Source organism: Haliaeetus leucocephalus, unplaced genomic scaffold, assembly GCF_000737465.1.
Source record: "Haliaeetus leucocephalus isolate CR32 unplaced genomic scaffold, Haliaeetus_leucocephalus-4.0 Scaffold730, whole genome shotgun sequence".
NCBI lineage: Eukaryota > Metazoa > Chordata > Aves > Accipitriformes > Accipitridae > Haliaeetus > Haliaeetus leucocephalus.
The window spans coordinates 614397-641196 of record NW_010973166.1 but is presented as its reverse complement, the minus strand read 5'-3'; the positions used below and the strand labels follow the sequence as shown (position 1 = coordinate 641196).

Here is a 26800-nt window from a genome sequence, read left to right as displayed (position 1 = left end):
AGCAGCCATTCTAGTTCAGTAAAAGTGTTTCTGCTATGATAGCTGCAGAAGCTAGAAAAAATTAATTTGATATAAGGTACAAACTCTCCCTGAAGGCAAACATTGTCCAACATTAAAACCTTCACTGAACAATCCTTAATGAACTTATTGGTAAAGAAATAACTATTTGAAAAAGGTGGTGTCTGAATAGCTTTCTATTAAAAATATCCAATATTACCTTTTTTTAGCCATATAACTGAAAAATGGGAAGCCTTGCCCTTCCCCCACATATTGTGCTAGGGAAAGGTTACTACCTGGCAATGATACAGGCAGTTATTGATTTAAATCATTATGGACCTGAAAAGTTCTTTCCTGTCATTTATTATCCTGTTGTAGTTGCCACCACACTTGTGCAATATTAAAAAAAACCTTAACAAAACGACATTAGAAAAATACTGGTTTTAACTGAAGTCCAGCAGAGATAATCACCTGATTGTTTCTTCTTGATATAATGAGCTCACAACTGGGCCTCCAAATGCAGTTTTGCTTTCCTTTCCCCTCTTCTCTGTCGTCTGAAAGAAAAAGAAAGATTGGTCCAGCATCCTGGCTCCCATCCTGTTCCAGCCTGTGCCACCCCTCTGCCATCTCCCACCCCTTCCCTTGCCCCAGAGATGGGATCAGGCCCCTGGAAGCCTCGTCTTCATGGCAGACGGTACCCCATGACCCTACTCCATCCAGAACAGCTGGATGGATCTCTCCACAAACCGGATCAATGCTCCTCTGAAGGTGGCCCAGAAGGGTCACCCGAAAGGTAGGCTTGGCAGCCTCGCCATCCCACTCATCAGCCAAAGCATTGCCTCTGCTGCACTCCCAGCCATGGCCCCTTAGGGCCCAAAAGCTGAGCCTCTGTGAGGTAGCATAATGTTATGTTACTAGATTGCAAAACTTGCCTTTATAAATCTATTTAATATAGATTTAAAATTAAATTTTATAATGGGCAGCATTTCCAAATGATTTACTCCCAGGAACTCTAGGATTCTGAATGATTCCCACCATAATAGAAATGAACAATTAGAATAATGATTGATCGATACAGAGCCTCACGACTACCTTTTCAAAAAAACATCCTGCAGCTTGGGATCTTCAATTGCCTGACTTTACATTGATGCCAGACTTTCAGAAACGGCTAAGTGCCTGCTATCTGAAAGCCTGACCCTATTTTAGGGGATACAAGGCACCAGAAACCCTAACTTGTCTTGGGCATCTAGTGTCTGGGTCTTTGGGTAAGCAGTCAAACTGGTTTGCAATTCGCAGCAGTAATTCCTTATAAAACGAGCCCATTAATTGCAACATGCTGTTGTCAGTGGACAGTTCTGTGGACTTAAGTGACGAGAGATCATCAAACCCAGGGTTAATAAAATCAGAAGCAAAGGGAAAGCCTTCACAACCTCTAGCAGTCTCTCAGTAGCTGCAATACATTGCTGATTACACCAAAAAGCATTGCTGCCTCATCAGAGTTGTACCTGGAAAGATGTTGAATTTTTTTTTTTTTTCAATAAAACATGCTTACATTTGTTTTTCTTCCTGCTCCCTAAGTTGCTTTTGTTTTAAATCAATTTACTGTTTCCCCATAATACATTTACTTTTACATTCTGCGCAGTTTGAGCCAACCAGTTCCACCTTTCAGCTCTCCTATACCTACCTAAAGCTGTAATATTTGGGTTTGCAGATAAAACAGGCATACTTCTTTATAAGAATAAAATGGAAAGGAAATTGACTTTGAAAACTATTCTATAGCAAGTAGGCTTGCTCTAATTTAGAGTAAAAGATGACACAAAGTTCTCCTTTCCTGAAGGGAAAGGGCTTCAGAGTCTTTACAGTGCAATGCCCCTCTTAAAAAATTATTTAGCAGAGAACCTTACTGTCCATCAATTATTTCCACACGACTTATAAAGAAAATTAATTTCAGATCATCTGCTAGTACATGCAAGAATTATTTCTATAAAATGAAACTATACTCACAACTAGTCTGTCTTCTTCAATGTTGAGGGACAGTGGTCATTCAACCAGTATCAGAAACTATAAAAAAATTTTAATCTATATTGTTTCATCTCTTCCCACTACAGTTTTTGGTTACTGCTTTTTTTTCCAAAGTCAGAAACAACACTTGAGAAAATACGTTTCATCTTTCCAAAGGCAGAAATTGTAAAACAGGTTTCTTGGATAAAATTCACCTTCTTTATACAACCAGTGCACTTCTACCAAAGATCAGTCATGTTGATTGAGTACACATAAGGTCACTGGGAAACTTAGCAACAAAGGCTTTCCCAAAAATCCGCAGGCAGAAACTTCTCTGACTCTTAATCCATATACAGGTTACTTTGTCCAAGTAGCTTTTATCTCATGTCTTTCACACAGAAATAGGTAACTCAATATTCAATTTATGAATGTTGAACCAAGCTTATTTCATCACAGTCCTTAGTACGTAGAACAAGCTTATGAAAAACGTACAGGAAAAGTCTTGGCTATCCTCTCAGGATTTAATGTGTGCCTCTACTCTGCAAAGCCATGAATGACAGCATTGTGGCTCCACCATTCATCACCACTAGACTTCCCAAGGGCAATCTGTCCAGGCTATGAGGAACACTTCTTCCCAAAAACATTAACTCTGCCTCAACACAGATACAAACTGGTTTCTTTCCAGCCACCCTTGACAACTCACCTATACCATGAGCTCATCTGCCTGCTTCCAATATCTATACTACCCAGCCTGCCAGGGACTCGCACGCAATATCTGAGCATGAGGTACCAAACTGAGTAATGAAAGAGGTGGGACAGAAGCGGTTGCTCCTTCCAAAACACATCACAGCTATTGTACTAACAGGAAGCAGTGTTTTTATTTGTCTCTCATACTGGCTGAAGGGATCAGTAATGTGCAGATGCACTTTCTTAAATCTCTTGATGTTTCTACAGCAGAAAAGGGCTTTTAGGGCTGGAAAGATGAAAACAAATGCTACATATACACAGATAACAACCAGTGAGTTTAAAGTCACGTTACTCTGCAAACCACAATGAAATTAAAAACTGACACTGCAAATTTTCTCTTTCCTCTGTTAAAAAAGGTACTAATAATTAACTATGTGGCTCTCAATTGAGCCAGCTCAATTTCTCTCACTGCTGGCAGCGCTGTCCAAAAGCTCTGCAGATACACATGTAACTAATGATAGTCAAGAAATAACATGATCCCAGGCTCTCATAATTTGCAACCTGAATCCAAGAGAGCTGACAGCAGTATTATTTGCAGTCAGGACCATATAAGAGAGATGCTGTAGAAAAGGCAAAATTACTGTCGGCTGCATGAGCATGAGGGGTTCGCCCTCAAACTGCCAGTTAAAAACTGTGGGAATAAAGGGGAATTTGTGACAGCATGGGAAGAAACCTTGGAAGATTGCACTCAAGTGCCAAAGCACAGGCAGTGCCATGTAAGAGATCTGGGAAGAGATGATAAAGAAATCAAAGAGATGCCTTAAGAGGCACTGGAATTTCTTGTGGTTTGCCCTAATTCTTGCCCATTGATTCTTTGTTGCTCATGTAAAATTAAGGCTGATATCAAAGTCACTATTACTCTTGACAGTTAACTTTGGTAGGTGGATCTGGTTACCAAAGCTAGCATAAATCACAGGCAAATATGTGATTCAGTATGCAGCATACATACTCATCAAGAGACATTTTCAACTCCCTTGACTCCCGATGTGCTCACGGACTGGTGCAGGGAACTCCACTAAGCCCAGAACTATCCTTCTCAAATGTCACCAGGAATGCCAGAAGAAAAGCCGCACTCCTCCCAGAACAGACAGCAAAGCATCCTCATCCCTGCCTCAGTGAACTGTATTTGTCAATAAAAGACTGGCTCGATTCAAGGTACAATCGCATCTCGACTGGCTGTCACTGACAATGCTGCTCCAGACGGCCTCAAAGCCTGACAACCACTTTCTGAACAAAATGGAAATACAGGGACTAATATTTGCTAACATCATTAATTCATTTTTTTCTCCACTCCCCCTTCTTCCTTTATCCACAATGTCAAGTTGTATACCTTTAAACTGTTGTCAGCCATAAAACAGACATCGTGTCCCAGTTCAGAGGTTAACATATAATGACAGACACATTAAAACCCCCTGTCCAATGCCTCACTGATGATTTCAGCTCCATCTTCTCTTCAACGAGACAGTAACTCAAACTCACTTATAAGCTTTAACAACATTAAAGTCTAATCGTGATTGAAAAAAGGAGAAGGAGAAGGTAGTTTTATCATACTAAGCATTATGGAAACAGAAACCAATTAGAGACAAACATTTTCTTTGTGAGGGTTTTGGGTTCACCTTCTATTTTGGTCTTAAAAGTGTCCCATGACCATAGCATGATCCATTTCTCTTCTTTGGGAAGCAGGATGAAAATTATCATCTAAGAGGAAGATTGGTAGTTTCCTGTCAGGGGTTTGTTTGGTGGGCCAACCTCTTGCTATACCCCTGAAGACAGGACAGGGATTTGTTATTTTTCATCTTCGAGCCCAAGTGTTGTTCCAATCTACACAAAACAGGCTACGACAGATTTAACAAGATGGCACTTCCAAGGGCCCTTCCAATGACTCACTTCAAACTCATGTGGCAGAACTCATTATAGAGATGCAGGTGAACTTACCATTGGTGATTAGCTGGGACTGAACTGGACCAAATGGTACACAGCTATTTTGTAAGTAGGGGAAAGGACTCAATCGGACAGAAGGAAAGGTACAGATAAAGTATCTATAAAGATACTACAAAACAGCAGGAATAGCACAAGTTTCAGTAAAGCTTTAAAAAAACCCCACAAACCCAACAACCATAACTTAGAGTCAACAGAAGAGCTAGATCCTAGGCATGAGGTAAATGCAGGGCATCCCAGTTTTGGGGGAGAGGAGCATCTTTGCATCAAGAGCAAAATGAGAACTCTGTCTGGCTAGTTTTGCATGTCTAGACACCCAGCACACACAGCAGCGATAGCTGTTTGGCATGGCTGTGTAGCACAGAACATCTATCAATGCTCCAGTTCCCTCACATCTCACTGTGGCTTTTCTCCACACCCAAAACCTTTTAAGTAGCTTCACATAAATACATATTTAAGAAAAAGAGAAAGCCATTAGCAAGAAGGTTCATCTCCTCAAAATACTTATCTTCAAAGTTACATTGGCCAATGCCTTAAAACAGCCAAGACAAGTTCATTGTCACACATCTTTGAAACAGAAAAGTGAGACAACTTCGATGAGAGCTATGCATCAGGATCTCACAGCCGAACCACTGCAGTGCATGGAAGAAGTTATCTCAGGTGATGTTCAGAGGCTACTCACACAGCCCTGTGCAGAACCCAGCGCTGGGACCAGGGACACACCCTACCTTGCTCTGTACCAGTTTGCAGAAGGGTGCATACATGGCAGCAGAACAGTGAAATGCTCTGCTTGACAGGAACATGGCAGCCTTCAGCAGAAGAAGCAACCGAAATCTGCCTTGGCCTGGCAGGGTGCCTGCAGGGCTTCAGGGTGCTACTGAGGGTCCTGAACCACTGAGGCTGGAGGAGCTGCAAGTGCTGGATATTCACAGAGGTCTGCTTGGCAGGGGCAGGAGAAACCCTGGCCCACATCCCAACTCCCCAGACTATACCTGGGAGGTGATCAGCAATTCCAGTCTCAGCTGCCATGACAGGACAGGCAAGATCCTGTAACCCCAGTACAAGTAAATCCCTGAAGTGTGCTGATTGAATTGTAATTAAGCTGGCATAGTCTCAGGTGACAAATTTTACAGAAGACACTTCATAGACTTAACCCAACAGTAGACCTCAAGGCCTGCTTTGCTGGCCACCATGTCCCCTTAATGCTCTGGATTAACATTTCTGGACACAATTTGAGGAGTGAGGATCATTAGGGAGGCAACAAGAAAACATAAACTCTCCTAAAATTTCAGACACTTGCCCCCCTCCTCTGCCTCTGTGCCACTGCCTGGCCATCCCCCTGGGAAGGGAACTTGGGCAGACGCTAATTGTATTTGACAGCAGCAATTACATGCAAGGCTGGAGATTAGAAGCTCGTTAATTGTGTGTGCCATAATTGCTGCCGTCTTTTCCTTCGCTAGTTAAGGCCAGTGCCAGGAGAGCCAAGGGGAGGAGGGTGCTCTCCACCCCAAATGCAGGTGGTCTGAAGATGAGAGCCCTTGGACAAGGAGGAGATGTTCCCTCTCCCCCAACACTGCAGGAGGCTCCTGACCCCGTAACAATGCGGGAGGGTCCTCCGGCAGGGCAGCTAATGAAGCATGAAATGAGGACAATGTCCTCTTCCAAAGGTATTTTCCACCTGTATCTTTGTGACTTTACAGCTCAGCTGAACTTCAGGCTACCTGCAGTGACAGGGAAGGTAAATATTAACCCTTCAGAGGTGATGCTACTAAAGGAAAAACAATTTTAACATCTATAAAATTAGGCACTACATTAAACACTTGAACAGTATTAAAAGTCTCTTCCCCACTAAAATGTATGAGCTCAGCATTTCTCACCACTCCTTACAGACTAGCAGAGACCAGTTATATCCAAACAATATAAAAATACACTCCAGCTGAGGGCAGCCTCCCTGTTACACTCTGCTGTAAAGCCACCTTTCATGAAAGGCTGCTGTACCCTCCGCACCAGCTGTATTAATGGCCGTCATAAACAGACTATTTTAATATTCCTCTCTCAACAATCCTTCTTGGCTCCCTGCAGCAGCTCAGCGAGAGCATGCACATGACTCAGCACCTGGAGCATTTTCAAGAGACCACTGAGGATCCGTACCACTTGAGCAAACTGTCCTATAAAAAATGGCAGTACACTCTGTAGGATAATATGGGGTTGCTTTTTTGTTTTGTTTTAAATATTGCAGGGACAATTTAGTTAGTATTCCATTAATGGCTACATAAAAAAGGTTTTCCGGTTCTTTTAAATCTCATCACAGAATTTCCTCTCAAAAAACACAATTTAAGACAGGGAAAATATTTTTCCAGATTACATTAAAAAAATAAAAACAAACATAGTATAATTAATGTCATAGTTAAAGAGTGCTGTGATCTAAAACAAGGCCTTGCAGACTACTCATTTAACCTATAACGAGTTAATTAACAACTGCACCATAATCACAGTTGGAAATTATTACTAAAGACAGTCAGGGGAAGGGATATAAATGTAAAATGCTTAACAATGTTGAGCAAGTTTAATGTTTGCTAGTAGCTGTGATTTCATGACTCACTGTATACATTTTAACATATGCATGGAATGAAATAATATGTTCAATCAAAAAACCTAATGCAGTGGCTTCCAACAGTTTTTGATTTGTGGAGGTTTTTTTTTTTAAATGGAAAAACAGATATGGAGGTGACAAGCACAAGACCACCAGCAGACTCTCCTTTCCTCATGTCCTTTTCACGGACGCTGCAGTAATTTGCAGACTCCCAACGTCTGCAGACCAAAAGGCGAAGCGAGTGGCCTGTTTGTACCCTTCCCGCACGAGGCAGCTTGCAGAAATCAGGAGCTTTCACAAGAGGAACACAGAGCATTGCATCGTCAGTCCTGGAAGCAATCAATCACTTCTGTCACATCACCCATATGAAAATCCACAGATGCCCAGGCAGCGGGGACCAAGCTATATATAAATTGCTGTTTTTTGTCAATCTAATACACGATACTCATTTATATAGATTTACACAGACATTTGTATGAGCAAAAAATATATTGTGAGCCAAACTGGAAATACCAAAAGGCTACATAGCTTGGGATGAAACATGTGCTCTGAAGCTTGAAAGCTGAAGGCAACCCTAACTTTGAGAAATAAAAGGACATCAGCCCCCACCCCCGGCCTGCCTGTTGACATATTCATCCTCTACTTGCTGGAGCGACACTGGGCCAGACAGCATCACAGCAGCAGCAGGGCCAATTTCCCCATTCGCAAAAGGAACGGCTCCAAGGCTGCTTGACCAGCGCTGCTGAAATTTGTTTCCTCCAACAGACCCGGGTTGTGAAGGCAGAGGGTGGATTTATGAGCTCTGCAGACAGAGAAATGGCAGAATGAAGAGATCTTCACCGGCCCCTGTCCCCACAGACTCAGGCAAGGGAAGGATCAGAGCATCCCAGCAGGAACAGAGGGTTTCTGAAGTTACAGCATAACCGTTCGCAGCCAGAAGGATGCAGCAGGATCTGGAGGCAGCTGCCTGCTGAACAGCCTTTAGTACTGTGCATCGACGCTGTGTCCAAGCCTTTACATGCCTTTGTGGTGGTTAGTTCAGCTCAAAATACGTATAGAACGCTCTAGACACATTTAAGGAGTGCCATCTTTTCTTACAGTAGAAGTAATTGGGTACAAGAGTGCCAAAGTATCTAAGTACTAGACAATACATGCTCTTTTAAAGGATAACTCTTTTTCCACTCTAAGAGACAAATGGCATTTACAAGACATTAACCAATATGTTAGCTAACATCCAAACAAAATCTTAATCTCCAGCAATTACACTCAATACCTCCTTGATACTTTGTGTAAAGAGCAAGCTAAACATAACCACTTAACCTTTTTCTAACACGAAAAGCTGTATTTTCATTAAAGAAACAGCTTAATTATGCTATAGCTTATGTTATACACAAAACAACTACAACTATTTTCTCCTAACTAAAAGCGTATGCTATTTTTAATTAACACATTCTCTCATTTAAACCAGCCTTTACACAGCCATGTGAAGCAGCTGGGTACATGGACCCTTCCTGTGTCTGACTACCATCACGTAAGCGTCTACAGCTCCACACCTAAAAATCAAGGCATTACATACTCCACAGTAAGATAAACCCGTAATTTCTACCCAAGTTCTTGAATTATTTTTTTTAACAGCCTCTGACACAGCAAGTTGAAAGCTCTGCAACAGCTTCAATTACTTTGAAAAATTAGATTTTTTAATTAGGGGTTGCACCCTTCCCCATTTAAAACAGTCAAGCTGCTAGCACAGCCTGGTGGGTTGCTGGCCAAAATAGGCACAAGAGTTTCATGAGAAGCTACCACAAGCTCCCCAGCGAGCTGCAGAGCAATTCAAAGCCTACCTCATGCCACAAGCAGAGGAGACTGACGCTGCTCCTCCCACCCTCACTCACCACTTCACTTTGCTATCCAGAGCAATAAGACTTGGGTGCACTAAATCAGGCTCTTCTAGCTTTCTGGGCACCCTAGGAATATATTGGGGTCTACATGTGTCAAGGAGGCTCCCTGCTGCTTGGGAAGCAACCTGGCCAGTAGGAAGCTAAGACTTAGCAGAGAAAGCACCTCTTACCCTCCTGGTCCTCCCCACTTCCCCTTGTGACTTCCTATTTGGTTTTCCTCCCCTTCCAAACCTCCTGTTACATCAGGCTGATGTTCAGCCTGCTCCATTTTCTGCCTCTGCCCCAAGCTCCTAACTGCATCTCACTGCCTGCTTACCTCCCCTGCCTCTACAGCCCGTGACAGCATCCTGCTTGGTTCAACCCCTCTCCTCTGTCAGCCCATGCTGCAATCTCCCCAGACCCCAATTTTGTAATGTTGCCCAGCGCTACCAAAAGCTTCATTTTCTAATTTGTTTTAGCCAGTGGAGTTTCACTACAGAAATTAACCTAACAGGAAAGTTTTGATTGCTGGTAGAGTCACTTCAAATGCCACAACACTGCTCTTTTCTGCTTCCAGCCTCACACAGCTGCTTCATAAAAACAAGCTTTTCAACACTCTCGTTATCCATATTTTTGTTGCCAGGGCAAAGCAGTATTGCTGCTAAAATCTGCAAAAAATGAAACCTGCACATGGCATTTAAAACCCCTCCTTGCCTTGCCAGAAACGGCCACCTCAAGGCAGAAATGGGAGAGGGCAATACCTGATTGCATCTCAGCCATTTCAGCTTGTAGTCTGACACCTTAACCTAACAAATTCAACCTTGCCATCTCAATTTAAGCCAAGATCTTGGGCTTTCCCTGGAAGTATCAGCACCCATCCATTTTCTGTCAATTCAACCACAGCAGCAACAACCTTCAGCAGAGGATCAGCAGCAACTTAACCTGATGCGGTGGTCCTCCTCTGATATTGAGATGCTCTCTCAGCTAGGAAAGCACTTGCTCAAGTGAAGTTTGAAGATCCCAGAGCTCAGCTGTGTCCCATGCCTCCAGTCCTACAGCTGTGGGATCACAGAATAACCAGGTGCTGTGGGACTGCTACCTGTATAGCTGCAGTGCACAGCAAAACCTGTTACTTCTGGACATCTCTTACGGGGAAAATAAAGAAGCAAGTAAGCCCCTGCTGCACAGAAAGTTACACCGTAAAGTACCTTGCCTCATTCTGTTACATCTTGTCATCATTGAATGCCACTAGTTTGATATATATTTAAATTTATTTGATTTTTTTTTCAGTTGCCTCTGGTATATCTGGCTAGCATGGAGTGTCTTAATCCACCAGTAAGGCAGGAATCATGACACTGGGATGCTGCACACATCACTATGCTGCAGCAGCAGACTCAGCATCAGCCAGGCAGCGCTACATCTCCAACTATTCTTTTTTCTGAATACATTCCAGATAGTACAAGATATTTTTTTGAATTAGTGCAAACTGATGAAAATTAATTCATTGACATATTCAAAAGGAAAAATATTACATCTTTGCTTAAGTGTTTAACCAAAATCACTGCATTGGCAGCCAAAAATGACAAGCCCACCAATTTCTTGCTTGCAATTCCAGAGAACAACTACTGTTACATTCAAGTAGCTGTGAGAGAACGTATTATGCTGCCCACAGTACTCTAACAACACAGTGCATCAGCACTGCTGGATCTGAGCTGGAAAAATAGGGACATCATTGCAAGCAAAAGCTATCCCTTGCAGGGCTAGTAAGATTCATATTTAACATACAGTATGTTTTTAGCAAGACCAGGCAGCTTAAAAGGGGAGAGAGAGAGAGAGAGAGAGAGAAGAGGTATAAATTCTTGTCATGATAATTCTTTACTTTAAAGTTTAGTAACATAGAAACATGGGCAACCTCTGTACAGGATTCCACTGCAGCTTTCAGTACACGACTGTTTGCATTGCTGGTTTGCTTTCTAAACTTCAACCTTTCTAAAATACAGGCTTGCAGCTTGGCACTGTTGTATTTCAATCAATCGCTTGAATGAGGATTGCAATGTCATAAATAAAAGGAGCTAAGACCATAAATTTCTGCAGAGATGTAAAATCAAAGAGAACAATCCAACAGACTCTCAGGGGGTGGGAAGCTGACACATATTCCAGCTGTTTATATTTCTACTATGAGACACTTGTTCATTTTAACTTTTTCACTTCTGCACAGCTTGCCAGAACCACAATTCCAAAAACCTGAAAATCTCACTCTGGAGCTGGCATTTAGTTTTGTGCTCTACAATAAAATGAAGCTGCAGAAGCGAAAAAGCCCTAAAATTTATCAAGCTTGTCCACAGGCAAAATCCCAGACCACCACGGCTGACAGCCCCACCAGCACAGCACCCCAATGCCTGGCATGCGAGTTACTTGCTAGAACAAAGCATCCTCAGGACATCTCTGACAACTCCATCCTCAGGCCACGGGTTCACAGCAAACAACTGCCAGCTCCCATCTATGCTGTTATTATGAACAGAAGTTACACATACTAGTTTATTAATCCGCTCCCTCATTTAAACAACAGCCAAGGGATGGCAGTGTTATCTTCACAGTACTGAGTGAGGACTTGAACAGTCCATGAGCCTGTGCTGCTTTTAAAACCAGTAAGTATAAATAGGAAACTGAATTTGATTTGCTGCTCAGAGCATAAGAGTCTATACAACAAAGCAGGTAGGCAGCGTACTACCTCCTACTTGGTGTACCAGAGTTGAGCTATCTTGCATGGAATAAAATTGATAAACAGTTACATGCACGAAGACAGGGACAGAAAGGTAGCAAATAACCTATGGACAGCTTTGTTTATGAGTAGGACCTATATCAAGTACTTAAAGCATCAGCACACTTTCCTCATGAGAAGGTACAGAGAAGCAAAGGATGCAACATTATCCACCTTTATTGCAGAAGAACAGGGAAATTTAGTCCATGTCTGTAGTGTGATATTTTACTGTCTTACACAACAGGAACAAGAAAACATCCCCTTGCTAGTAAGAAAAATTGGTTCTGAAAGCATACTCCAAAAGCAAAACACTCAAGGTCTAACGTGCAGCTGATGAACTGCCATTTTTCCAACTTGGATAAAATAAGTTGGGTCACTCTGCCTGCAGTCTTGCATGTATGAGTAAAGTGTACATAAACTGCAAGCTTTAGTTAGCCATGCTTGGCACAGATTACTCCCTCCCGCAGGAAGGCTGCGTGTACAACTAACTCCACTTGTATGCTAGAGGCTGTCCCTCACACAGCTGGCAAAAGGCAGCAGGGCAGAAGAATTCCACCGTGTGTCAAGATCTAACCCCTCTCAGGATGTATACTAAACTATCACATACCCCAATGTGGTTCACAAAAAACCCCAACTCTGCAGTTTGCCTAAACCCAGAGGATATTGCATTCTCACATGCCCCAAAGTCAGAAGCCTGGGGTGGATCAGGTTTTTTGTTTTCGTCTTAATTTCTAGTGCTTGCTTTTCTGTTAAAAGAATAATAATTAAAAAAATACAGGCTTGCTGGTTGTTTTTGGGTTTTGGTTTGGTTTTTTGGTTTTGGTGTTTTTTTTTTGGTTGGTTGGTTTTGGGGTTTTTTTGGTTGTTGTTTGTTTTGTGGGGGTTTTTGTTTGTTTGTTTTAAAGGGGAAGAGCCTCATCAGACTTTATGAATTCTCAGCCATTCGCTTTTTCCAATGTGGTCATCCATTGAAATAAGAGCTTTCAAAACATATATAGCAAATGGTACAGTTTGTTTTCTGCATTTTGTTACAATTTTTATTCTTAAGTATAAAAACAAAAAGTCAAACATGAAATTCCCTAAGGGTGAACTGACACACAAGGATCTATACAAACCCAGAAAGAAACAGGATCAGTGAAGACCAAAGTCGCTGGCAGCACTGCTACGTAGCTTGCAGGAACACAGGAGGCTCCTCTCCCCAGTGTGCTGCATTAGCACAGAACAGGAAGGCAAGCTTTAAGGAGCACAGCCATAATTTGATTAATCCCCACTTTACACGATGCAATTAAATTGCTTTTATACTACAAAAGAAATAAAGTCACTATTTTCAAAGTTTTTGACCTCGCAGTATAGCAAGCCATAAATTGAGACATTTACCCAAACTAACTGCACAGCAGGTAGGAGAATACACTGCTGCTCGTGACAAGCAGAGACCCAAACATGTCTTTTCCCTTCCTGCTCTTCCCATCCCCCTTGTAATCCTGCCCACACCACGCTGCTGCTCTTTCCCAACGACAAACGGTGGCTGCTTGGACAGATTATCAAGGGAGACATCTGTTTGACTGATAGACAACACAGGAAAACATGATGCATGCACTCATTTTGTTTACAGACCACAGTTTTTCTAATGCATTTCTTAATTTCCAGCAGAAATTCCATCGGCCTGCAGTGCTAACCAAGAAATCCACAGATTTCAGCCTGAAACTACAGTATGATTTACCATTCACTAATGCAACTCTTAAGTTGACCAAACATAAAACCTGTAAACTGCAAACGAGCAAACCTTCTTGCTCTAGACATGAACAGGCCAGATTTGAGCAATGAGTCCAAATTTAAGAAAAATTAATGTTTGGATTTCCAAACACTCGTTTTAACATCATTGGATACACGGTTTGTATTTAAGTCACTACAGAAATTTTAAGTTGCCTTGGAGATCCTACTTAAATACAAGAGGCTCATCAATTTAAATCAGTTGTGAAAATATTTCAGTAACACCTGGTGCAACCTACAAAAAAGCATACATACAAACTCAGCTCCCCTGCAAACCTGGAAATTGTTTCTCCTGCTTTTCATTGTACCCTCGAATTGCAAATTCTCTTTTCCACATTTTAGTTTCAACTTGTTTGTTGCATTTAAACTGTGACAGACAAAGGTTATTTCAACAGAAAGAAGGGGGGACAGAGCCCAGCCCCGTGCACAGGGTAACTGGCCACCCACCTTATCAAATATTGCCCCCTGCAGTACTTCCTGCAAAAACACCCACTGGCCACTGGACAAATCAGTTTGCTTTATTCCTGCAGGTTTTCCACCTTACCAGACCGCTCTGAGCCTGCAGCGATAGTGTATTTGCTATTTTACTCACTCTGAAGTTTGTTTCCTTTTTTATGAGGCTGACTGCCTATTCCCCAGGGGTCCTCTCCCAGCTACTCCAAACACCAAGACTCGGTGCTCCCACACCAACACAGCAATAGAGGTATTTTACTCCTACGGACTACTTGGTCCAGAGTACAGAGAAAGTAGAGTAGGATTTAGTAGTCAAACAAGGCACAGAACAGGAGTTGAAAAAACATGGGCAGCTTTCTCCCCTGCAAATATCAGCACTAGAATTTCAAACCTTTAGGAGCTTAAAAAGATGTTTGGTGAATATCTGTTTTCTTTGAACTTGAACTCGCTTCCTGCTTTGCCTTAGAGATATGTCTCTGCTCTTCAGATTCCTAATATGCAACTTTCCTCATTACACAGCAGAAATCTTACTAAGTGCATTACTGGTGAGGTCAAGTCAAACAAGTCAAAATGCCAATTTTTTTTTTTTAATATAGAAATAGAAAATAATTAAGTCCTCCTGCAAGTTTCAGCAGTCAAAGCAAATAGAAAGAAGGCCTCTAAGTGTTTGGGGAAGGATGCCACTGAAGTTAGTACCATGACGAGCTGTTGAGGTTGGAACTGGTAAATGTGCAATATAAGAAATAGGAAAAGGAAATATTTAGAATCAAGAGATGCCAAAACTGCAATCAGCAAATGGAAGGCTAAAACTGATGAGCAAATCTGGATGCTTTTTTATTATTTATTTTTATTGTTTAAGCTGTGCCATGTAACCGCCTTGTTACAAGAAACAATCAATAACAGCTCCTAACCACCTCACTGCAGTGTCGTGTATACACTGCCACCCACATCCCTTGCAACATGAACTCAGTTGAAGAGGTATGTATAACGCTGCTGAGTAAAAGAGGTGCTGTCCCGCTCCTGCCTCCGGATGGTCAGCGCCTGCAGATGCAAACTCCCATGTCAGTCTGAGGTTTGAAAAATCTGGATACCTAAAGCCAGTGGGGATTTGTGATATCAAATACATGACAGAGATTAGAATTTTAGAGTGCATGGGGGAATGGAAATATAGACACTAAGACTGTCTCAAAAACTGCAAGTACTAGAAGTGCCCAATTATACAGTAGAGACAGTGATGTACATGAGAACAAAGTTATTGCATAAAGATGCAAGACAACCAGCTTGTGAAGGTGAACTACCCCAAATCACCAAACCCACTGCTGAGACTGCAGGATAGCACCACAACAGCGGGTACTGCAGAGCCACAGCCTGACAGAGGGGCCAGAGGCATGAGCACACATAGGCAATAAGCTGCAGGTGGCTGGCAGGGAGAGCAGATGGCTATCGTTGCCAAACTCACACACACATCAGCAAAAGCCACCAAAAGCAACATGTCATTTGCTGCCAGTAAAGCAGGGAGAAGACAGGTGAACATACAAGAAGTGAAGCAGCTGGGACACATACACATCTCTAAAGGACCCAAAGCAGTGGGAGGTGTTGACGGCACAAAGCATTTCTATTTAAGGATAGAGAATGCAAAAGAATTGCTTCATAAAGTATTCTCTGTTCTGCAGGAAAAGTAAATAGGCTTGAAGGACAGGTGATGTCTCTGAAATATGCAAATAGAGCTGAGCTGGTCCAAGCAATTACCTTTCCAGTGCCTGGAACTTCAGACTGAAAGGAATGACTCACAAGAACGAACAAGAAACAAAAGATGTGCTAAAAGGTAGAAGATGACGAAGGAAGACTGCATCAAGAGGAGAATGAAGGCAAGCATGGAAAAGTATAGTCTGACCTCCTACTAACAGCTATTCTTGGGAAAAGGAACAAAACAACTTACAACACAAAACACAGTAAGACCCATGCCAACAGAGTAAGACCTAACTGCAAAGCATCCAGAACGGCAATTGTCATTGTTGGTTGTAGACTTCTGGGTTCATGATAAATACAGCACGGAGATTCCTGCAGCTTCATGAATGTAAAGACAGTGGATCTCACCTCAATATCCTTTAGGTCATCTGCTATTTTAAAGATTTCGTAGCAAACAACTGCTGAAAATAAATGTAGTATGATCATTTCTTTCCAGGTTTAGGCAAAGCTCTGAAAGAAAAGATTAGGCACGACTATCAGACAACCTGCTAGCAGCAAGGGTGAAGAAGAAACTAAACCACATTGGAAATGGCTCATCTCCATGGCTAACAGATGTGCCTCTACTGTCAAAAGTGGCATACCAGCTTCACAGAGCAGAGAACAGCTGTGCCACTGCCCCTTCACATTCAGTTGTCTCCTGATTACGTGCAGGTACTCCAAACTCCATGCAGGAACAGGAAGCAGCAGGTCAGATTTTGGCTGCTACAGGTGTTCTCATTGCTTCCGAACAAAAATTCGGGCTGCTACTACTGCACCAGAATGCTTTTACTTTGGGTTTTTTTTTTTCCATCCAAAACAAGCAAAGATTAGTAAATTATAGCAGTTACAGTCTGATGCTGAAAATGTACTAATACAGAAACTGCAAGGTCAATATGAAAGAATGAATCAATGAAGAATCAAGAAAAAGAAATGAAGAAGCGGATCTATTTGGACTGCATAAGAAATACTGCATTTAGTTCCATCCTACTTATTAAGAAAAATACTGACAGCCTGAAAGCTGCCGAATAGCAGCAAATCTGCTGGGAAAAAATGAACCTATGATATAGATAAGGTGTTTTTAAATTTTAAATTTTGCATATTTGGTACTAAAGGATCAAGACATTAAAAACCCTTTGCAAATATATGAAACAGGATACTGAGGAGGATTTAAGATAACACACAAGAACAACTTTAAGGGATGAGATGAACTGTTGAAGAGAAAATATGTAGGCAATACTGAGAAAGCTTTACAATAGCAAAATTCATGAAGCTGCACAATGAGAAATTCAACACCCTTGTACTGTAATTACTATTTATGATTCACAGTGATCTGAAAGCTGAACTTTTCAAATTTGTACCAAGCACTTTACACTGCTTTTAACCAAATACTAGGAGTATTTCATTCATGATCTATTGAACGCAAGAAAAATTCAAAGGAAACCAGCAGATGAGCATGTAAAGGAGACACAATGACAGTGATGAAGCACCTTGTAATGTACCCACAGATCTTTTCTATAAATCCAATTTGAAATTTGAAGACTAAAATAGCTATTTTATCTCCATCCCCTGACACATGCATCTCCATCATTTTAAAGAACAGAGCTCCCTCTCGTGGCTCCAGAAGGTGGATTGGGGGGTGGGAGGAGGGGAAAAAAAAAAAAAAAGAGTACAGAGCAGCATGAGACCACTGGGAGTGAGAGGACTCCTGATAGCATTTTGGTCATATGAAAGTGGAATTAAAAGGAAGATGTAGTAGGAAGGACAGGTGACTTCTTTTAAAGAAAGCAATGTCACATGTACTTTAATGCTAACTTTTAAATTACATTCTCTGCTAATGTAACTTCCTCTGCTAGGCCTTTCCGCACCTGAGCATATTCCTTCAATGTAAAGCACTCGGATCTCTTAACAGGTTTCTAGCTCAGTCATAGGCAAGGCAAGGTAAAGGAAAGAGTCAGGACAAGAAATGTGGCACCTGTGCAGCAGTGCAGGGACAGTAAGCCAGGTAACACTCCATGGATTTTCCTCAGCATTACAGCTCTGTGCACTGAGACAATACAGAGGAAAAAAATCATTGGCTTCAAAAAGTCCAGAAATATACGCATAGTTACATGAGAGAAGCATGTCTATTAAACAGGGCGAGAAAAGCATCTGAAGAAAGAAAAAAATCACATTTATTTAAACCACTCTGCCAACTCAGCCCTGCCATCTTCATAGAAACTTCTGTTCAATCTCCAGCATTGCTCTCCTCCTGCAAAACCACACTTCTTGCATCAACTATTCAAAAAGGGAGGACAGAGCAAGACATGAATGAGCAAACACACTGGTGCAACAGCATTACCCAGCACGGTCTAGTTTCTGCTGAGTCCTGGGGACAGGCTTATGGAAGGACAGCAATAGGAAGAAACGTGCTCACGCACATTCCTTCCTCACCTTAGGAGCAGTACTGCAAACCATTCTTTGTTTGCTATATGGCTTAATTTTTTATTTTTTTTTAAACAGATTATTCCACTTTCTTAGCTGACAGCTTTGTAACCCAAAGGTCACATCTGTGACAATAAGTATTTCTCTACAGCAAGAAAGTGGAGTACCCAAAGCTAAGCTTGTCACCAGGCATGAGAAGTCTTTTTATAAACAGAAGCGCTACCCATAAAAATTCAGGAAAGTGTTGGGTGTTTTTTTGTTGTTCCCCCCGCCTTGTTTAATGAATATTCATGTTTCACTTTACATTGCTAGACACTTTCTTCATTCAGGATCGTACGTGGATTCTTTCTAATTTATTTCTGTATGAGAATTTTAGATTGGACAAGAATTTACACAGCATGCAGCTAGCTTTTGCTAACTGCACTTCACAGCATATTGCTAACTGCACTGCACAGCATATAAAACTATTTTCCCCGAGGGCATTAAAAAGGGTTTCCTCTAAACAACAATATTTCTCTGCCACAAAAACAGGACCAACACCATGAAACATGAACTAGTAAAGAAAAAACAATTACTCTTAAGTCTGTAGAACAGCATCAGAAGACAACCGAGAATCAAATTCTTGATTCATAGGCTTGTGCTCACACAAGGTTTTGCTTCCAAAGTGCAGGACTAAAAAAGAATCAATCTCCCACCGTGAAAAGAAATTACCATGCCTTCAGCATTTTCCTATTAGTGAAATATCTCCACTATCTCCAAAGGCAATACTTTTTTTAAAGAACAATCCTCTTTAAAAATTGTATAAAAATTAGTCTATAAACAGGGAGATATCCTTAAATATTCAATCAAGTAATAAACCTGGTAGATGAAAGACAGATTAATTAAAATGACAGTACAGTCTCCCTATAACACACATATACAGGACTTAAAAATACACTTGTTATGTTGGAGTACCTAATCATAATCAGATTTGGTAATTTGCTGCATTGAAACAAAAAGGAAACATTTTTAGAATTGATCATTCAGTTCATGTCACTTTCATGGAGATTACTTTGTATTGATCAACATTTAAATAGTAGCTGAAAAGAGAAAGATGAGAAAAGGATAAAAAGTATCTTTACATGCTAAATACAGCATGAACCAATAAGACCAAAATAAATTAGATCACTATAGCCAAACCAACCCTGTGCATGCGCTCACTGTAATGAAGATAATTATGAATGAAAGAGATGGTTCTTCATGTTTCAGTCATAACAAAAGGAGAGGTTTAAAAATGAATTTAGACTTTAATCTGCTCAAAATGAAGTTTGCCATACAGCAATTAAAATCTGTGTAAAGCTGAACCATTGTTAGCTTTACAAAGACAAACGGTGGCTTGTTTTCTGAAAAATATTTTCATATTTCCTACCTGTGGATTCCAACTGGGGTCCAGTTTTTTCACTGTAGCAACATACTCCTGCATAGCTTGATGAGGGCTGGTATCTCCCAGGGCTTTCCAAGCCTCCCTAGGAGAGCAAGCAAAACATCAGCAAGACACTCAGACAGCACAATGTGGTTTTTTTAGTGTCATCAGCAAAACACAGTGAATGCATTCATCCAAATACTTTCAAGGGGTGCAAAGCCATCTTTCATTCAATTTGAAATGGTCAACTTGTCTCTGAAGCCATGAATGGCCACTGTCAGTGCAGCACTGCCATGAAAGGATCTTTCAGGGGATCCTGATCCAGGCTGGAACATAGTTTGTGTTCAGAAAGTAAAGCTGTTTGTAAAACTGTAGCTATTTTCATAAAATTTTTGTTGTACACAGGCTAATTCTGGATGAACAAGGTAAACACAGGGGTCTGGTATTTAATGTCTGCATCAGGCATAGCAGCAAACATTTCCCTCTTAAACAAAGGATTTTAAAGCCAGTTTAGTGGCAGACTCCAAGTTGACATCCTCTTGGTCCATAATCTGTCAACAGATGAGACGATGCAACAAAAAGTAGAGCCAGAAATTGCTAAGAATTACAAGGATTTCCTCTTACCATTTTTGCTTTCCCTCAAAATCAAAGAAGCTTGGCTTGGGAGTGTTACAGGTTCCAAATTTCACCTAAAGAAAAGAAATTTCCTTCTGTTAGAACAAAGCAAGGGGAAGCAGATTTGGGTAAGGAAATACTGGGTTCTGATGGTTTCAGGGTAATTTTGTTCTTGTGCCACAGGAAAGGTTTTTGGGGGAAAGAACTGACACTACTCAGCCCCATCTTACCCTCATTTTAGCTCTCGTAGTTATTAGCACCTCTGCATCCCTGTGTTTTCTTTGCATGATGCAAGGGAAGCAATTTTGTTATGCAGCTCATTTCTTTTGCATGCATTACCCAACAGGGATAACCAGCAAGTGATTTCTCACTTAATGTTATGTTTATTACCCAGCCAAATGCCTCATCCTCCACCAGTATCAAGAAAAATTCTGTTGATTAGGGTTTCTACAGAGATGATCATTCATTAAGGCTGAAATTCACCTGCTTCCGCACAAAGCTCAAGTGTAAACAGACTTTGCTTAATTATTTTCAAGGTCCTCTGCAAGGCAAGGGGACAAACTCAGAGCAAAGGAATGCCAAGCAGCTTCTAAATTTGCTCTGAGGCATCTGGCTGCATAGGAAGCACTGTGTGAGAGACAAGTCAAGGCCTGAGTGCCAGAGATGAACCAGTCCATCAGAAGCAAGCCAGAAATTAAAACGTGGGGGGAGAAATAAGAAACACAAGAAAGCAAGGGAACAAGCCAGAATTGGTGGATAGATACATGAACAAAAACTTATAGCCAGTGTAAAATGGACTTGGTGCCAGCAGAATTCAGGCAGTTCTCCATAGGGTGGTATATTGATGGGACAAATACAAAGCCCTTCCTCTCACTGCAGGGAAGTCTAACAGCTCTATCTCCTCCATAAGCTTGCCCACAAAGGGGAACACAGGACTGACAGAGGCTACGCCTGCCCAGGGCTCCAAAGGCACAACCACGTTCCTGCAACAGGCCAGCACTGACAACTGCCTCAAGAACAGAGCAATTAGCAGGTTGAGATTTGGGTAACAGAGCTATTTTCTTGACGTCTGCTCAGGAGAACGTATAAGTGAATGTGCCTCTGTCCCTGCCCGGAAAAGCCAGGGAATATGGGTCAGGACCCACCAGATCTGGCTGTTATCAGTGTCCCTTTCTCATAGGAAATAAAGTGCCTTGCACACAGGTGTCACTGGTAAAATGAATCTAACTGAAATGAAAATATTGTGATAGGGAATGAATGAATTTACACAAAACATGGGGGGATTTATTTTTGTTGTTGGGTTTTTGGGGGCTTTTTTTACTTTCATTAAAAAAGTGCTATATATCCCACAGGGATGACGGATGAAATACTAGAAACCAGAGCAGAACCACAGCTCCAAATGCAACAGTCCCTGTGAGGCAGTTCTCACAGCAAGTCTCTGTAACACAGGGCACAGCCCAGTGCAAAAAAAGCCCAGCACAGATGGGGTATTTAAACAGACCCCAGGGAGGGAACACAGGTATGTTCTGGAGGTGGGCAAAGGCTGCTGGTTGAACATTTTGTTAGCCAAGCAAAACTAAACTGCATTCATCAAATGTTTTATGAAATATGCTCAAGTGTTCAGGCAGGTGAAGTGCTTAAATCAACTAACAATTCTTCACCTTAACAGGGTGGGGATTTTATGCTGAGGATGGAATCATTAATCAGGCTTTAAAGAGAGCATGCCCATACCGAGAGATATTTATTAGTTACACTATGTTTTCATTTAAAGTGTTAGAGGATATGAGTGACTGTAACTGAAATTAATTTTCTGTACATCTGACTGTCTCCCAGTGAGCAATTCATTCAAATTAGAACATCTTAGCTGGCCTTTAAAACAACGTATCACATTTCCTGGAGAAATAGGAGAAAGGGCTAGCAACGGTTAGTCCTATAAATCAGTCACAATTCATGTAGTGTAAATGTTTCCTCCTGTGCTCAGAGGTAGATTGGACCACTTGTTTTAAAAAGCAAAACAAACATGGAAATAAAATGCAAATTCATTACCTGTACGGAAAACGCCTGCCTGGCAATTCTTTAGTTCAACATCTAACCAGCAAAAATTGGCCAAGTTGGATAAAAAAAAAAATATCTGTTTTAATATTAATTTTCCACTGCCATCATCAAAACACGACAGCAGTTTCCCCTCTTTAGATTTGGCATTCAAAGGCCGTTCTAGCATCGGGAAAGACTGTTAGTAACATCAATAGTAACACAAATCAAGGAACAGTAGTTAAATTTCATCCATCAAGAGGGGAAAAAAAAAGTGCACTTGTGCCCCGTTTGCTATTTTAAGATATATTAAAAAGGCTTGCAGTGGTTTTGTTGGAAAGAAGAAAAATGTTTTGGCTTCCCTCTTTTTGCTGCAAGACTCTGTAACACATCAGAAACCAGTCAGGAACCTAACATTAGAGGTGACCCGAGCCTGACAGCTGAGGAAGGGGAGTTTTAGCTAAATACGCGAATGCTGACAAATACTGGGGGATTTCGTGAAATTTTGTGAAGGACTCTGTCCTCCTGCTATTTCCCTGGAGGGCCTCAAAAGCTGTTTTTCTCCATAACCAGCAGAAAGACAAGAGCCTGTATTAGTATTTCAAGTCAAGAATTTCTCATCCTGTGTCCACAGAATAATTACCGATGGTCTCCAGGGGGCTGACTGGTCACTTGATGCTTAGCTCTCCTCATTTACAGTTCATCAGTTGCATTAAAAAAAGACAGCCAGAATGCATTAAATACTTTCCTAGTATTGCTTCTGCGTGCAGAGTCGCCCGCAGGCATTACACTCATGAATCGTACAAAGATGACCCAGGCACCTCCAAATGGGAAGTGTCTGCAGACACCTCCATTTGTGGCCAAAATGGAAATTTAGAAACCTTGGATGAAACCTTCACCTGAGAGCTGAAGGTCACAACATTCAGAAGAGTGCTCGGATAGACAGATGCTCAGAGATCTGTTAGTGCTGCATACCATCCCCATACAACTTCAGTTGCTGGTCCAGACTGTGAGAAACCTTGAGATTCTCCTTACACATTACTCCACAACTGACCGCCCCCCGCCCCTGGTGGTGGTGGGAAAGCAGCTCTTTGCTAATTTTTCAACTAATACATTTATACAGCAGGGAGTTCCAGCCAAATATTCTTACCTGATTGTAAATCTTGTGAGGTGAATCATATTTGCAGCCTCCCTATGGAGTAGTAACAAGAACAGAACTGGCCTCCACGGACAGCAGGACTAAGCTCTAACTGTACGCAGACCAAGTAAGCTGAATTTCTTTGGCAAGACAGGAATTCCTGCCTGTTCGGGCCCAAAGTTCTGCCTCATTAACCTGCCCCAACCCATGGGAAAGCCCTATACTCAACTGACTGAAAGTGGGGTGTAAGGAAGAACAAGCAAACATCAACTACCGAAGGCAAGAGGTCCTGGCCCTGATGACCAAGGGGCTGTATGTCCCAAAGAGACAGAGTGACGCTGGTAACACCGAGTCAGCACCATCACACTGCTCCGTACAACAGGAAGCTGCAGGCAGAAATGCTCACGTTCAAGGCAGAATTGTGGCATCATGTTCTACAATATTTGAAAGATGTCACGCAAAAAATGGGATTATATACTTGAGCCTACACTCACCAGAGACACCATAAGCCCTGTTTTGCCAACAGCAGTGGATTTCCAGCTTGCCTGCACTTCTCAGCATTTACTTAGGCACCAGCACATCCTCCTGGCAGGGCAGGGTTTTTTTCAGTCTGATCACTTCCAGCAAGTTCTGGAATCCCTCCCCTCTCTGAATGATGATCACTGCATTGGTGTCCATTACTACACTTTCTGAACCTCAGTTTTTTGCATCCTCAACACGATAGGCAAGCACTATCTTCACTTCACCACTACAGACTCAAGGCACAGACAAGTCATTTGCTCAAAGCCATGCAGAAAGTAGGGGGAGAAAAAGAAAATCAGTCCCAGTCCAGAGCCCTGCCAACTAGTCTGTTCTTCCTCCTGTTCTGGGGCAGAGTCATAAACTCAGCAACATCTTCTGAAAACCTCGCTGGTGATGACAACTAAGCAATCCCCTTATTTTCAAGTCTCTGACACATAAACAAAATCAGAGAGAAAAGTAATAAAATCCTGAAATGGCCTCCAATAAAAGGTAATAAAATTCCAGGAAAATGCCTATATACCCAAACAGTTTGAAATAAATAATATACAGTATTTTAACAGAGAGCTCAGCTGTTACTGTCACCTCTTTTATGATGGTGCTGTATCTTAAATCAAAGCCCTTAGTGACATAAAACACTAAACTGAGGAAAGACAAGGATGCCAAATCAAGGACAGTGGACAGATCTGAGTCAGCACCTTTTGTGCGCTAGCAATACTACTGTCCACCAGAGTAATATATTAGCAGCCCATTATGCATACTGATAGAGCTGCTATAATTAAATAGAGAAAACTTGCATTAAGCACCCTCGTCTTGATTTAAAGCACAAAATGCTGCGAAACTCAAAGTTAGCAGAGCATAATCCTGCAGTAGCTGTGCTAGCAAACTTCGATCTCCACCACCAGCGCTACCCTCCCAGGCACTCTAGCAGAGATGGCACCTTTCTGGACAGCACTGGGCAGCCAAAGGCACAGAAACTCAGGAGCCAAGCACAGCCTGAAACCAAGGAGCACAAAGGCACTTGCTGTTGCATCCTGCTTGGCCAGGGACACAAGGGACAGAGGAGAAGAGGACAGAAATGCCCTGTTACCCTCAGCTGAAGGCAACTGGAAATCTGTGCTGAGAGAGTGTTAATTATCAGCTTTTTCTGACTTGTATCAAAACTGTTGTGAAATAGCTTCTGATTTAATGTAATTTTTAACATTAAACACCTTATTGGTCTTAGAGAGCTAACACCAGGAAACCCTCTGGAGCCTGTTGACAATCATGAGCTGATATGCAAGTAATGCCTTCCCATTTCCAGCTAGGACAGTTACAAAGCGTTTGCAACAGAGTGAAAAATAAGAGTTTATTTGCAACAAATCTCCTGAGAATACAGACAAAAAGTTACAGAAGAGAAAAAACATCCTTTCCTTTCATCTTATCCTAGGCATGGTCTTGGTATTCTTAGAAGTTCTCCTAGTATTTTTTTCCCACCCTCCGCTTTCTTAAAAAGGGAGAGAGAAACCTGGAGACCTGTTTAAGCACTAGAAAAATCTGAAAACAAAACCTAATGTGACCAGTCTGCTTTTAATACAATTAATGGCTCACAAACCACAGCCTAGGAGTCACCAGCTTAGAGAATAATTAAATATTGCATTAAAAAATGAAAGCACTTATAAGTGGCGGTAGAAGGACAAGAGTATTCCATATGGGAGGAAAATAACAGGGAAGATGCGCACACCCAACTTCGACAGTTAATCCAAATGGGCAGGATTCAGTTTTCAAGTCAAGGCAGCATCTCTTGCCACACACCTGAATCATGTTTGTACTTTTTAGTCTTCCAGGTGTAACAATACTTACGATTTTTCTGTTTCTTCAGGTTAGGCAATTCTTACAGTCCTTTGTATCTTAACGGGTGCTTTTTTGTTTGTTTTATGTAACTTCTCCCACAGGAGCAGGAAAAGATCACACTGTGTATTCCCACAGGATGCATCCTACAGCTTACTCAATTCACAGGGACTGAATGGGAAAAGGAGTCATGTTCAACATTATAACTAGAACCAACCAGTTCAGTTTCCCAGTCCGCTCTAAAGCCCTCTGCAGACAGATCTGCACCAGCACATCCTTCACGCGGTCGCATCAAAACCCCAAAGATTTAATGCTCACACCTGGGTCGTTACTGCAGATCCCCATTGTCTCTAACAAGGAGGCGAGCACCAGTGCTACACACCATTTAATCACCTTCTCTAACCTGTCCCAGTCACCTCATCACCCAGCACACGCAGGGAGCCTGGCAAACGCCGGTGAGGCAGCTGTATTTACCCATCAAGTCACTCCGCGAAGACTCAGTGGCCGCTCGGACAGGCCACCAACCCACCGGTGACCCATCACAGCCAACTACAAAGGCCAAATCCTCCACGCCGACACCCGCCTTCGCTCCCCCACGCAGCCCACGGCAGCCAAACCGACGTCTCCGCAGCAGAGGCGAGCGGTGCGGCCTTGGGGCTGTCCGCACTGGGCGAGGGGGAGAGGCGAGGAAGGACAACGAGCGTGATGAATTTGGCGGGACTCTCTCCCTCCCAGGCTTCGTCTGCCTTCGCCACAGGTGAATCCGGCGGTGCCAAACTTTGCGCTGGGCGGAAAGCTCCCCGCAGCCCCCTCTCCCACACCCCCCGACGCCACTTTTCCCACTTGGCATCGTCACATTTCGTGCGGTAGCCACGCAGGCCCTCGGCCGGGAGAGCCCCAGGCCCGGCCACTCGCGTACCAGGCCGGTCCCCGTCCCGCTCCTTCGCCCGGGGCTCCCGGCCTGGCCCGCCGCCCGGGG

The 26800-nt window shown here is 42.3% G+C and overlaps 1 protein-coding gene across 1 annotated transcript in view; it reads right to left on the bottom strand.

Moving 5' to 3' along the window:
* The window catches only part of ACBD6 (acyl-CoA binding domain containing 6), an 88469-nt gene extending 61798 nt beyond the window's left edge, over positions 1–26671 (bottom strand). Inside the window, exons 1-4 of the mRNA XM_010580713.1 lie at positions 26246–26671; positions 20313–20377; positions 19695–19791; positions 469–551 (exon numbers count right to left, since the gene is read on the bottom strand). Coding sequence (XP_010579015.1) covers positions 469–551; positions 19695–19791; positions 20313–20377; positions 26246–26671 — 671 coding nt within the window. The remainder of the gene's footprint in view (positions 1–468; positions 552–19694; positions 19792–20312; positions 20378–26245) is intronic.
* Between the last annotated feature and the right edge of the window lie 129 nt (positions 26672–26800).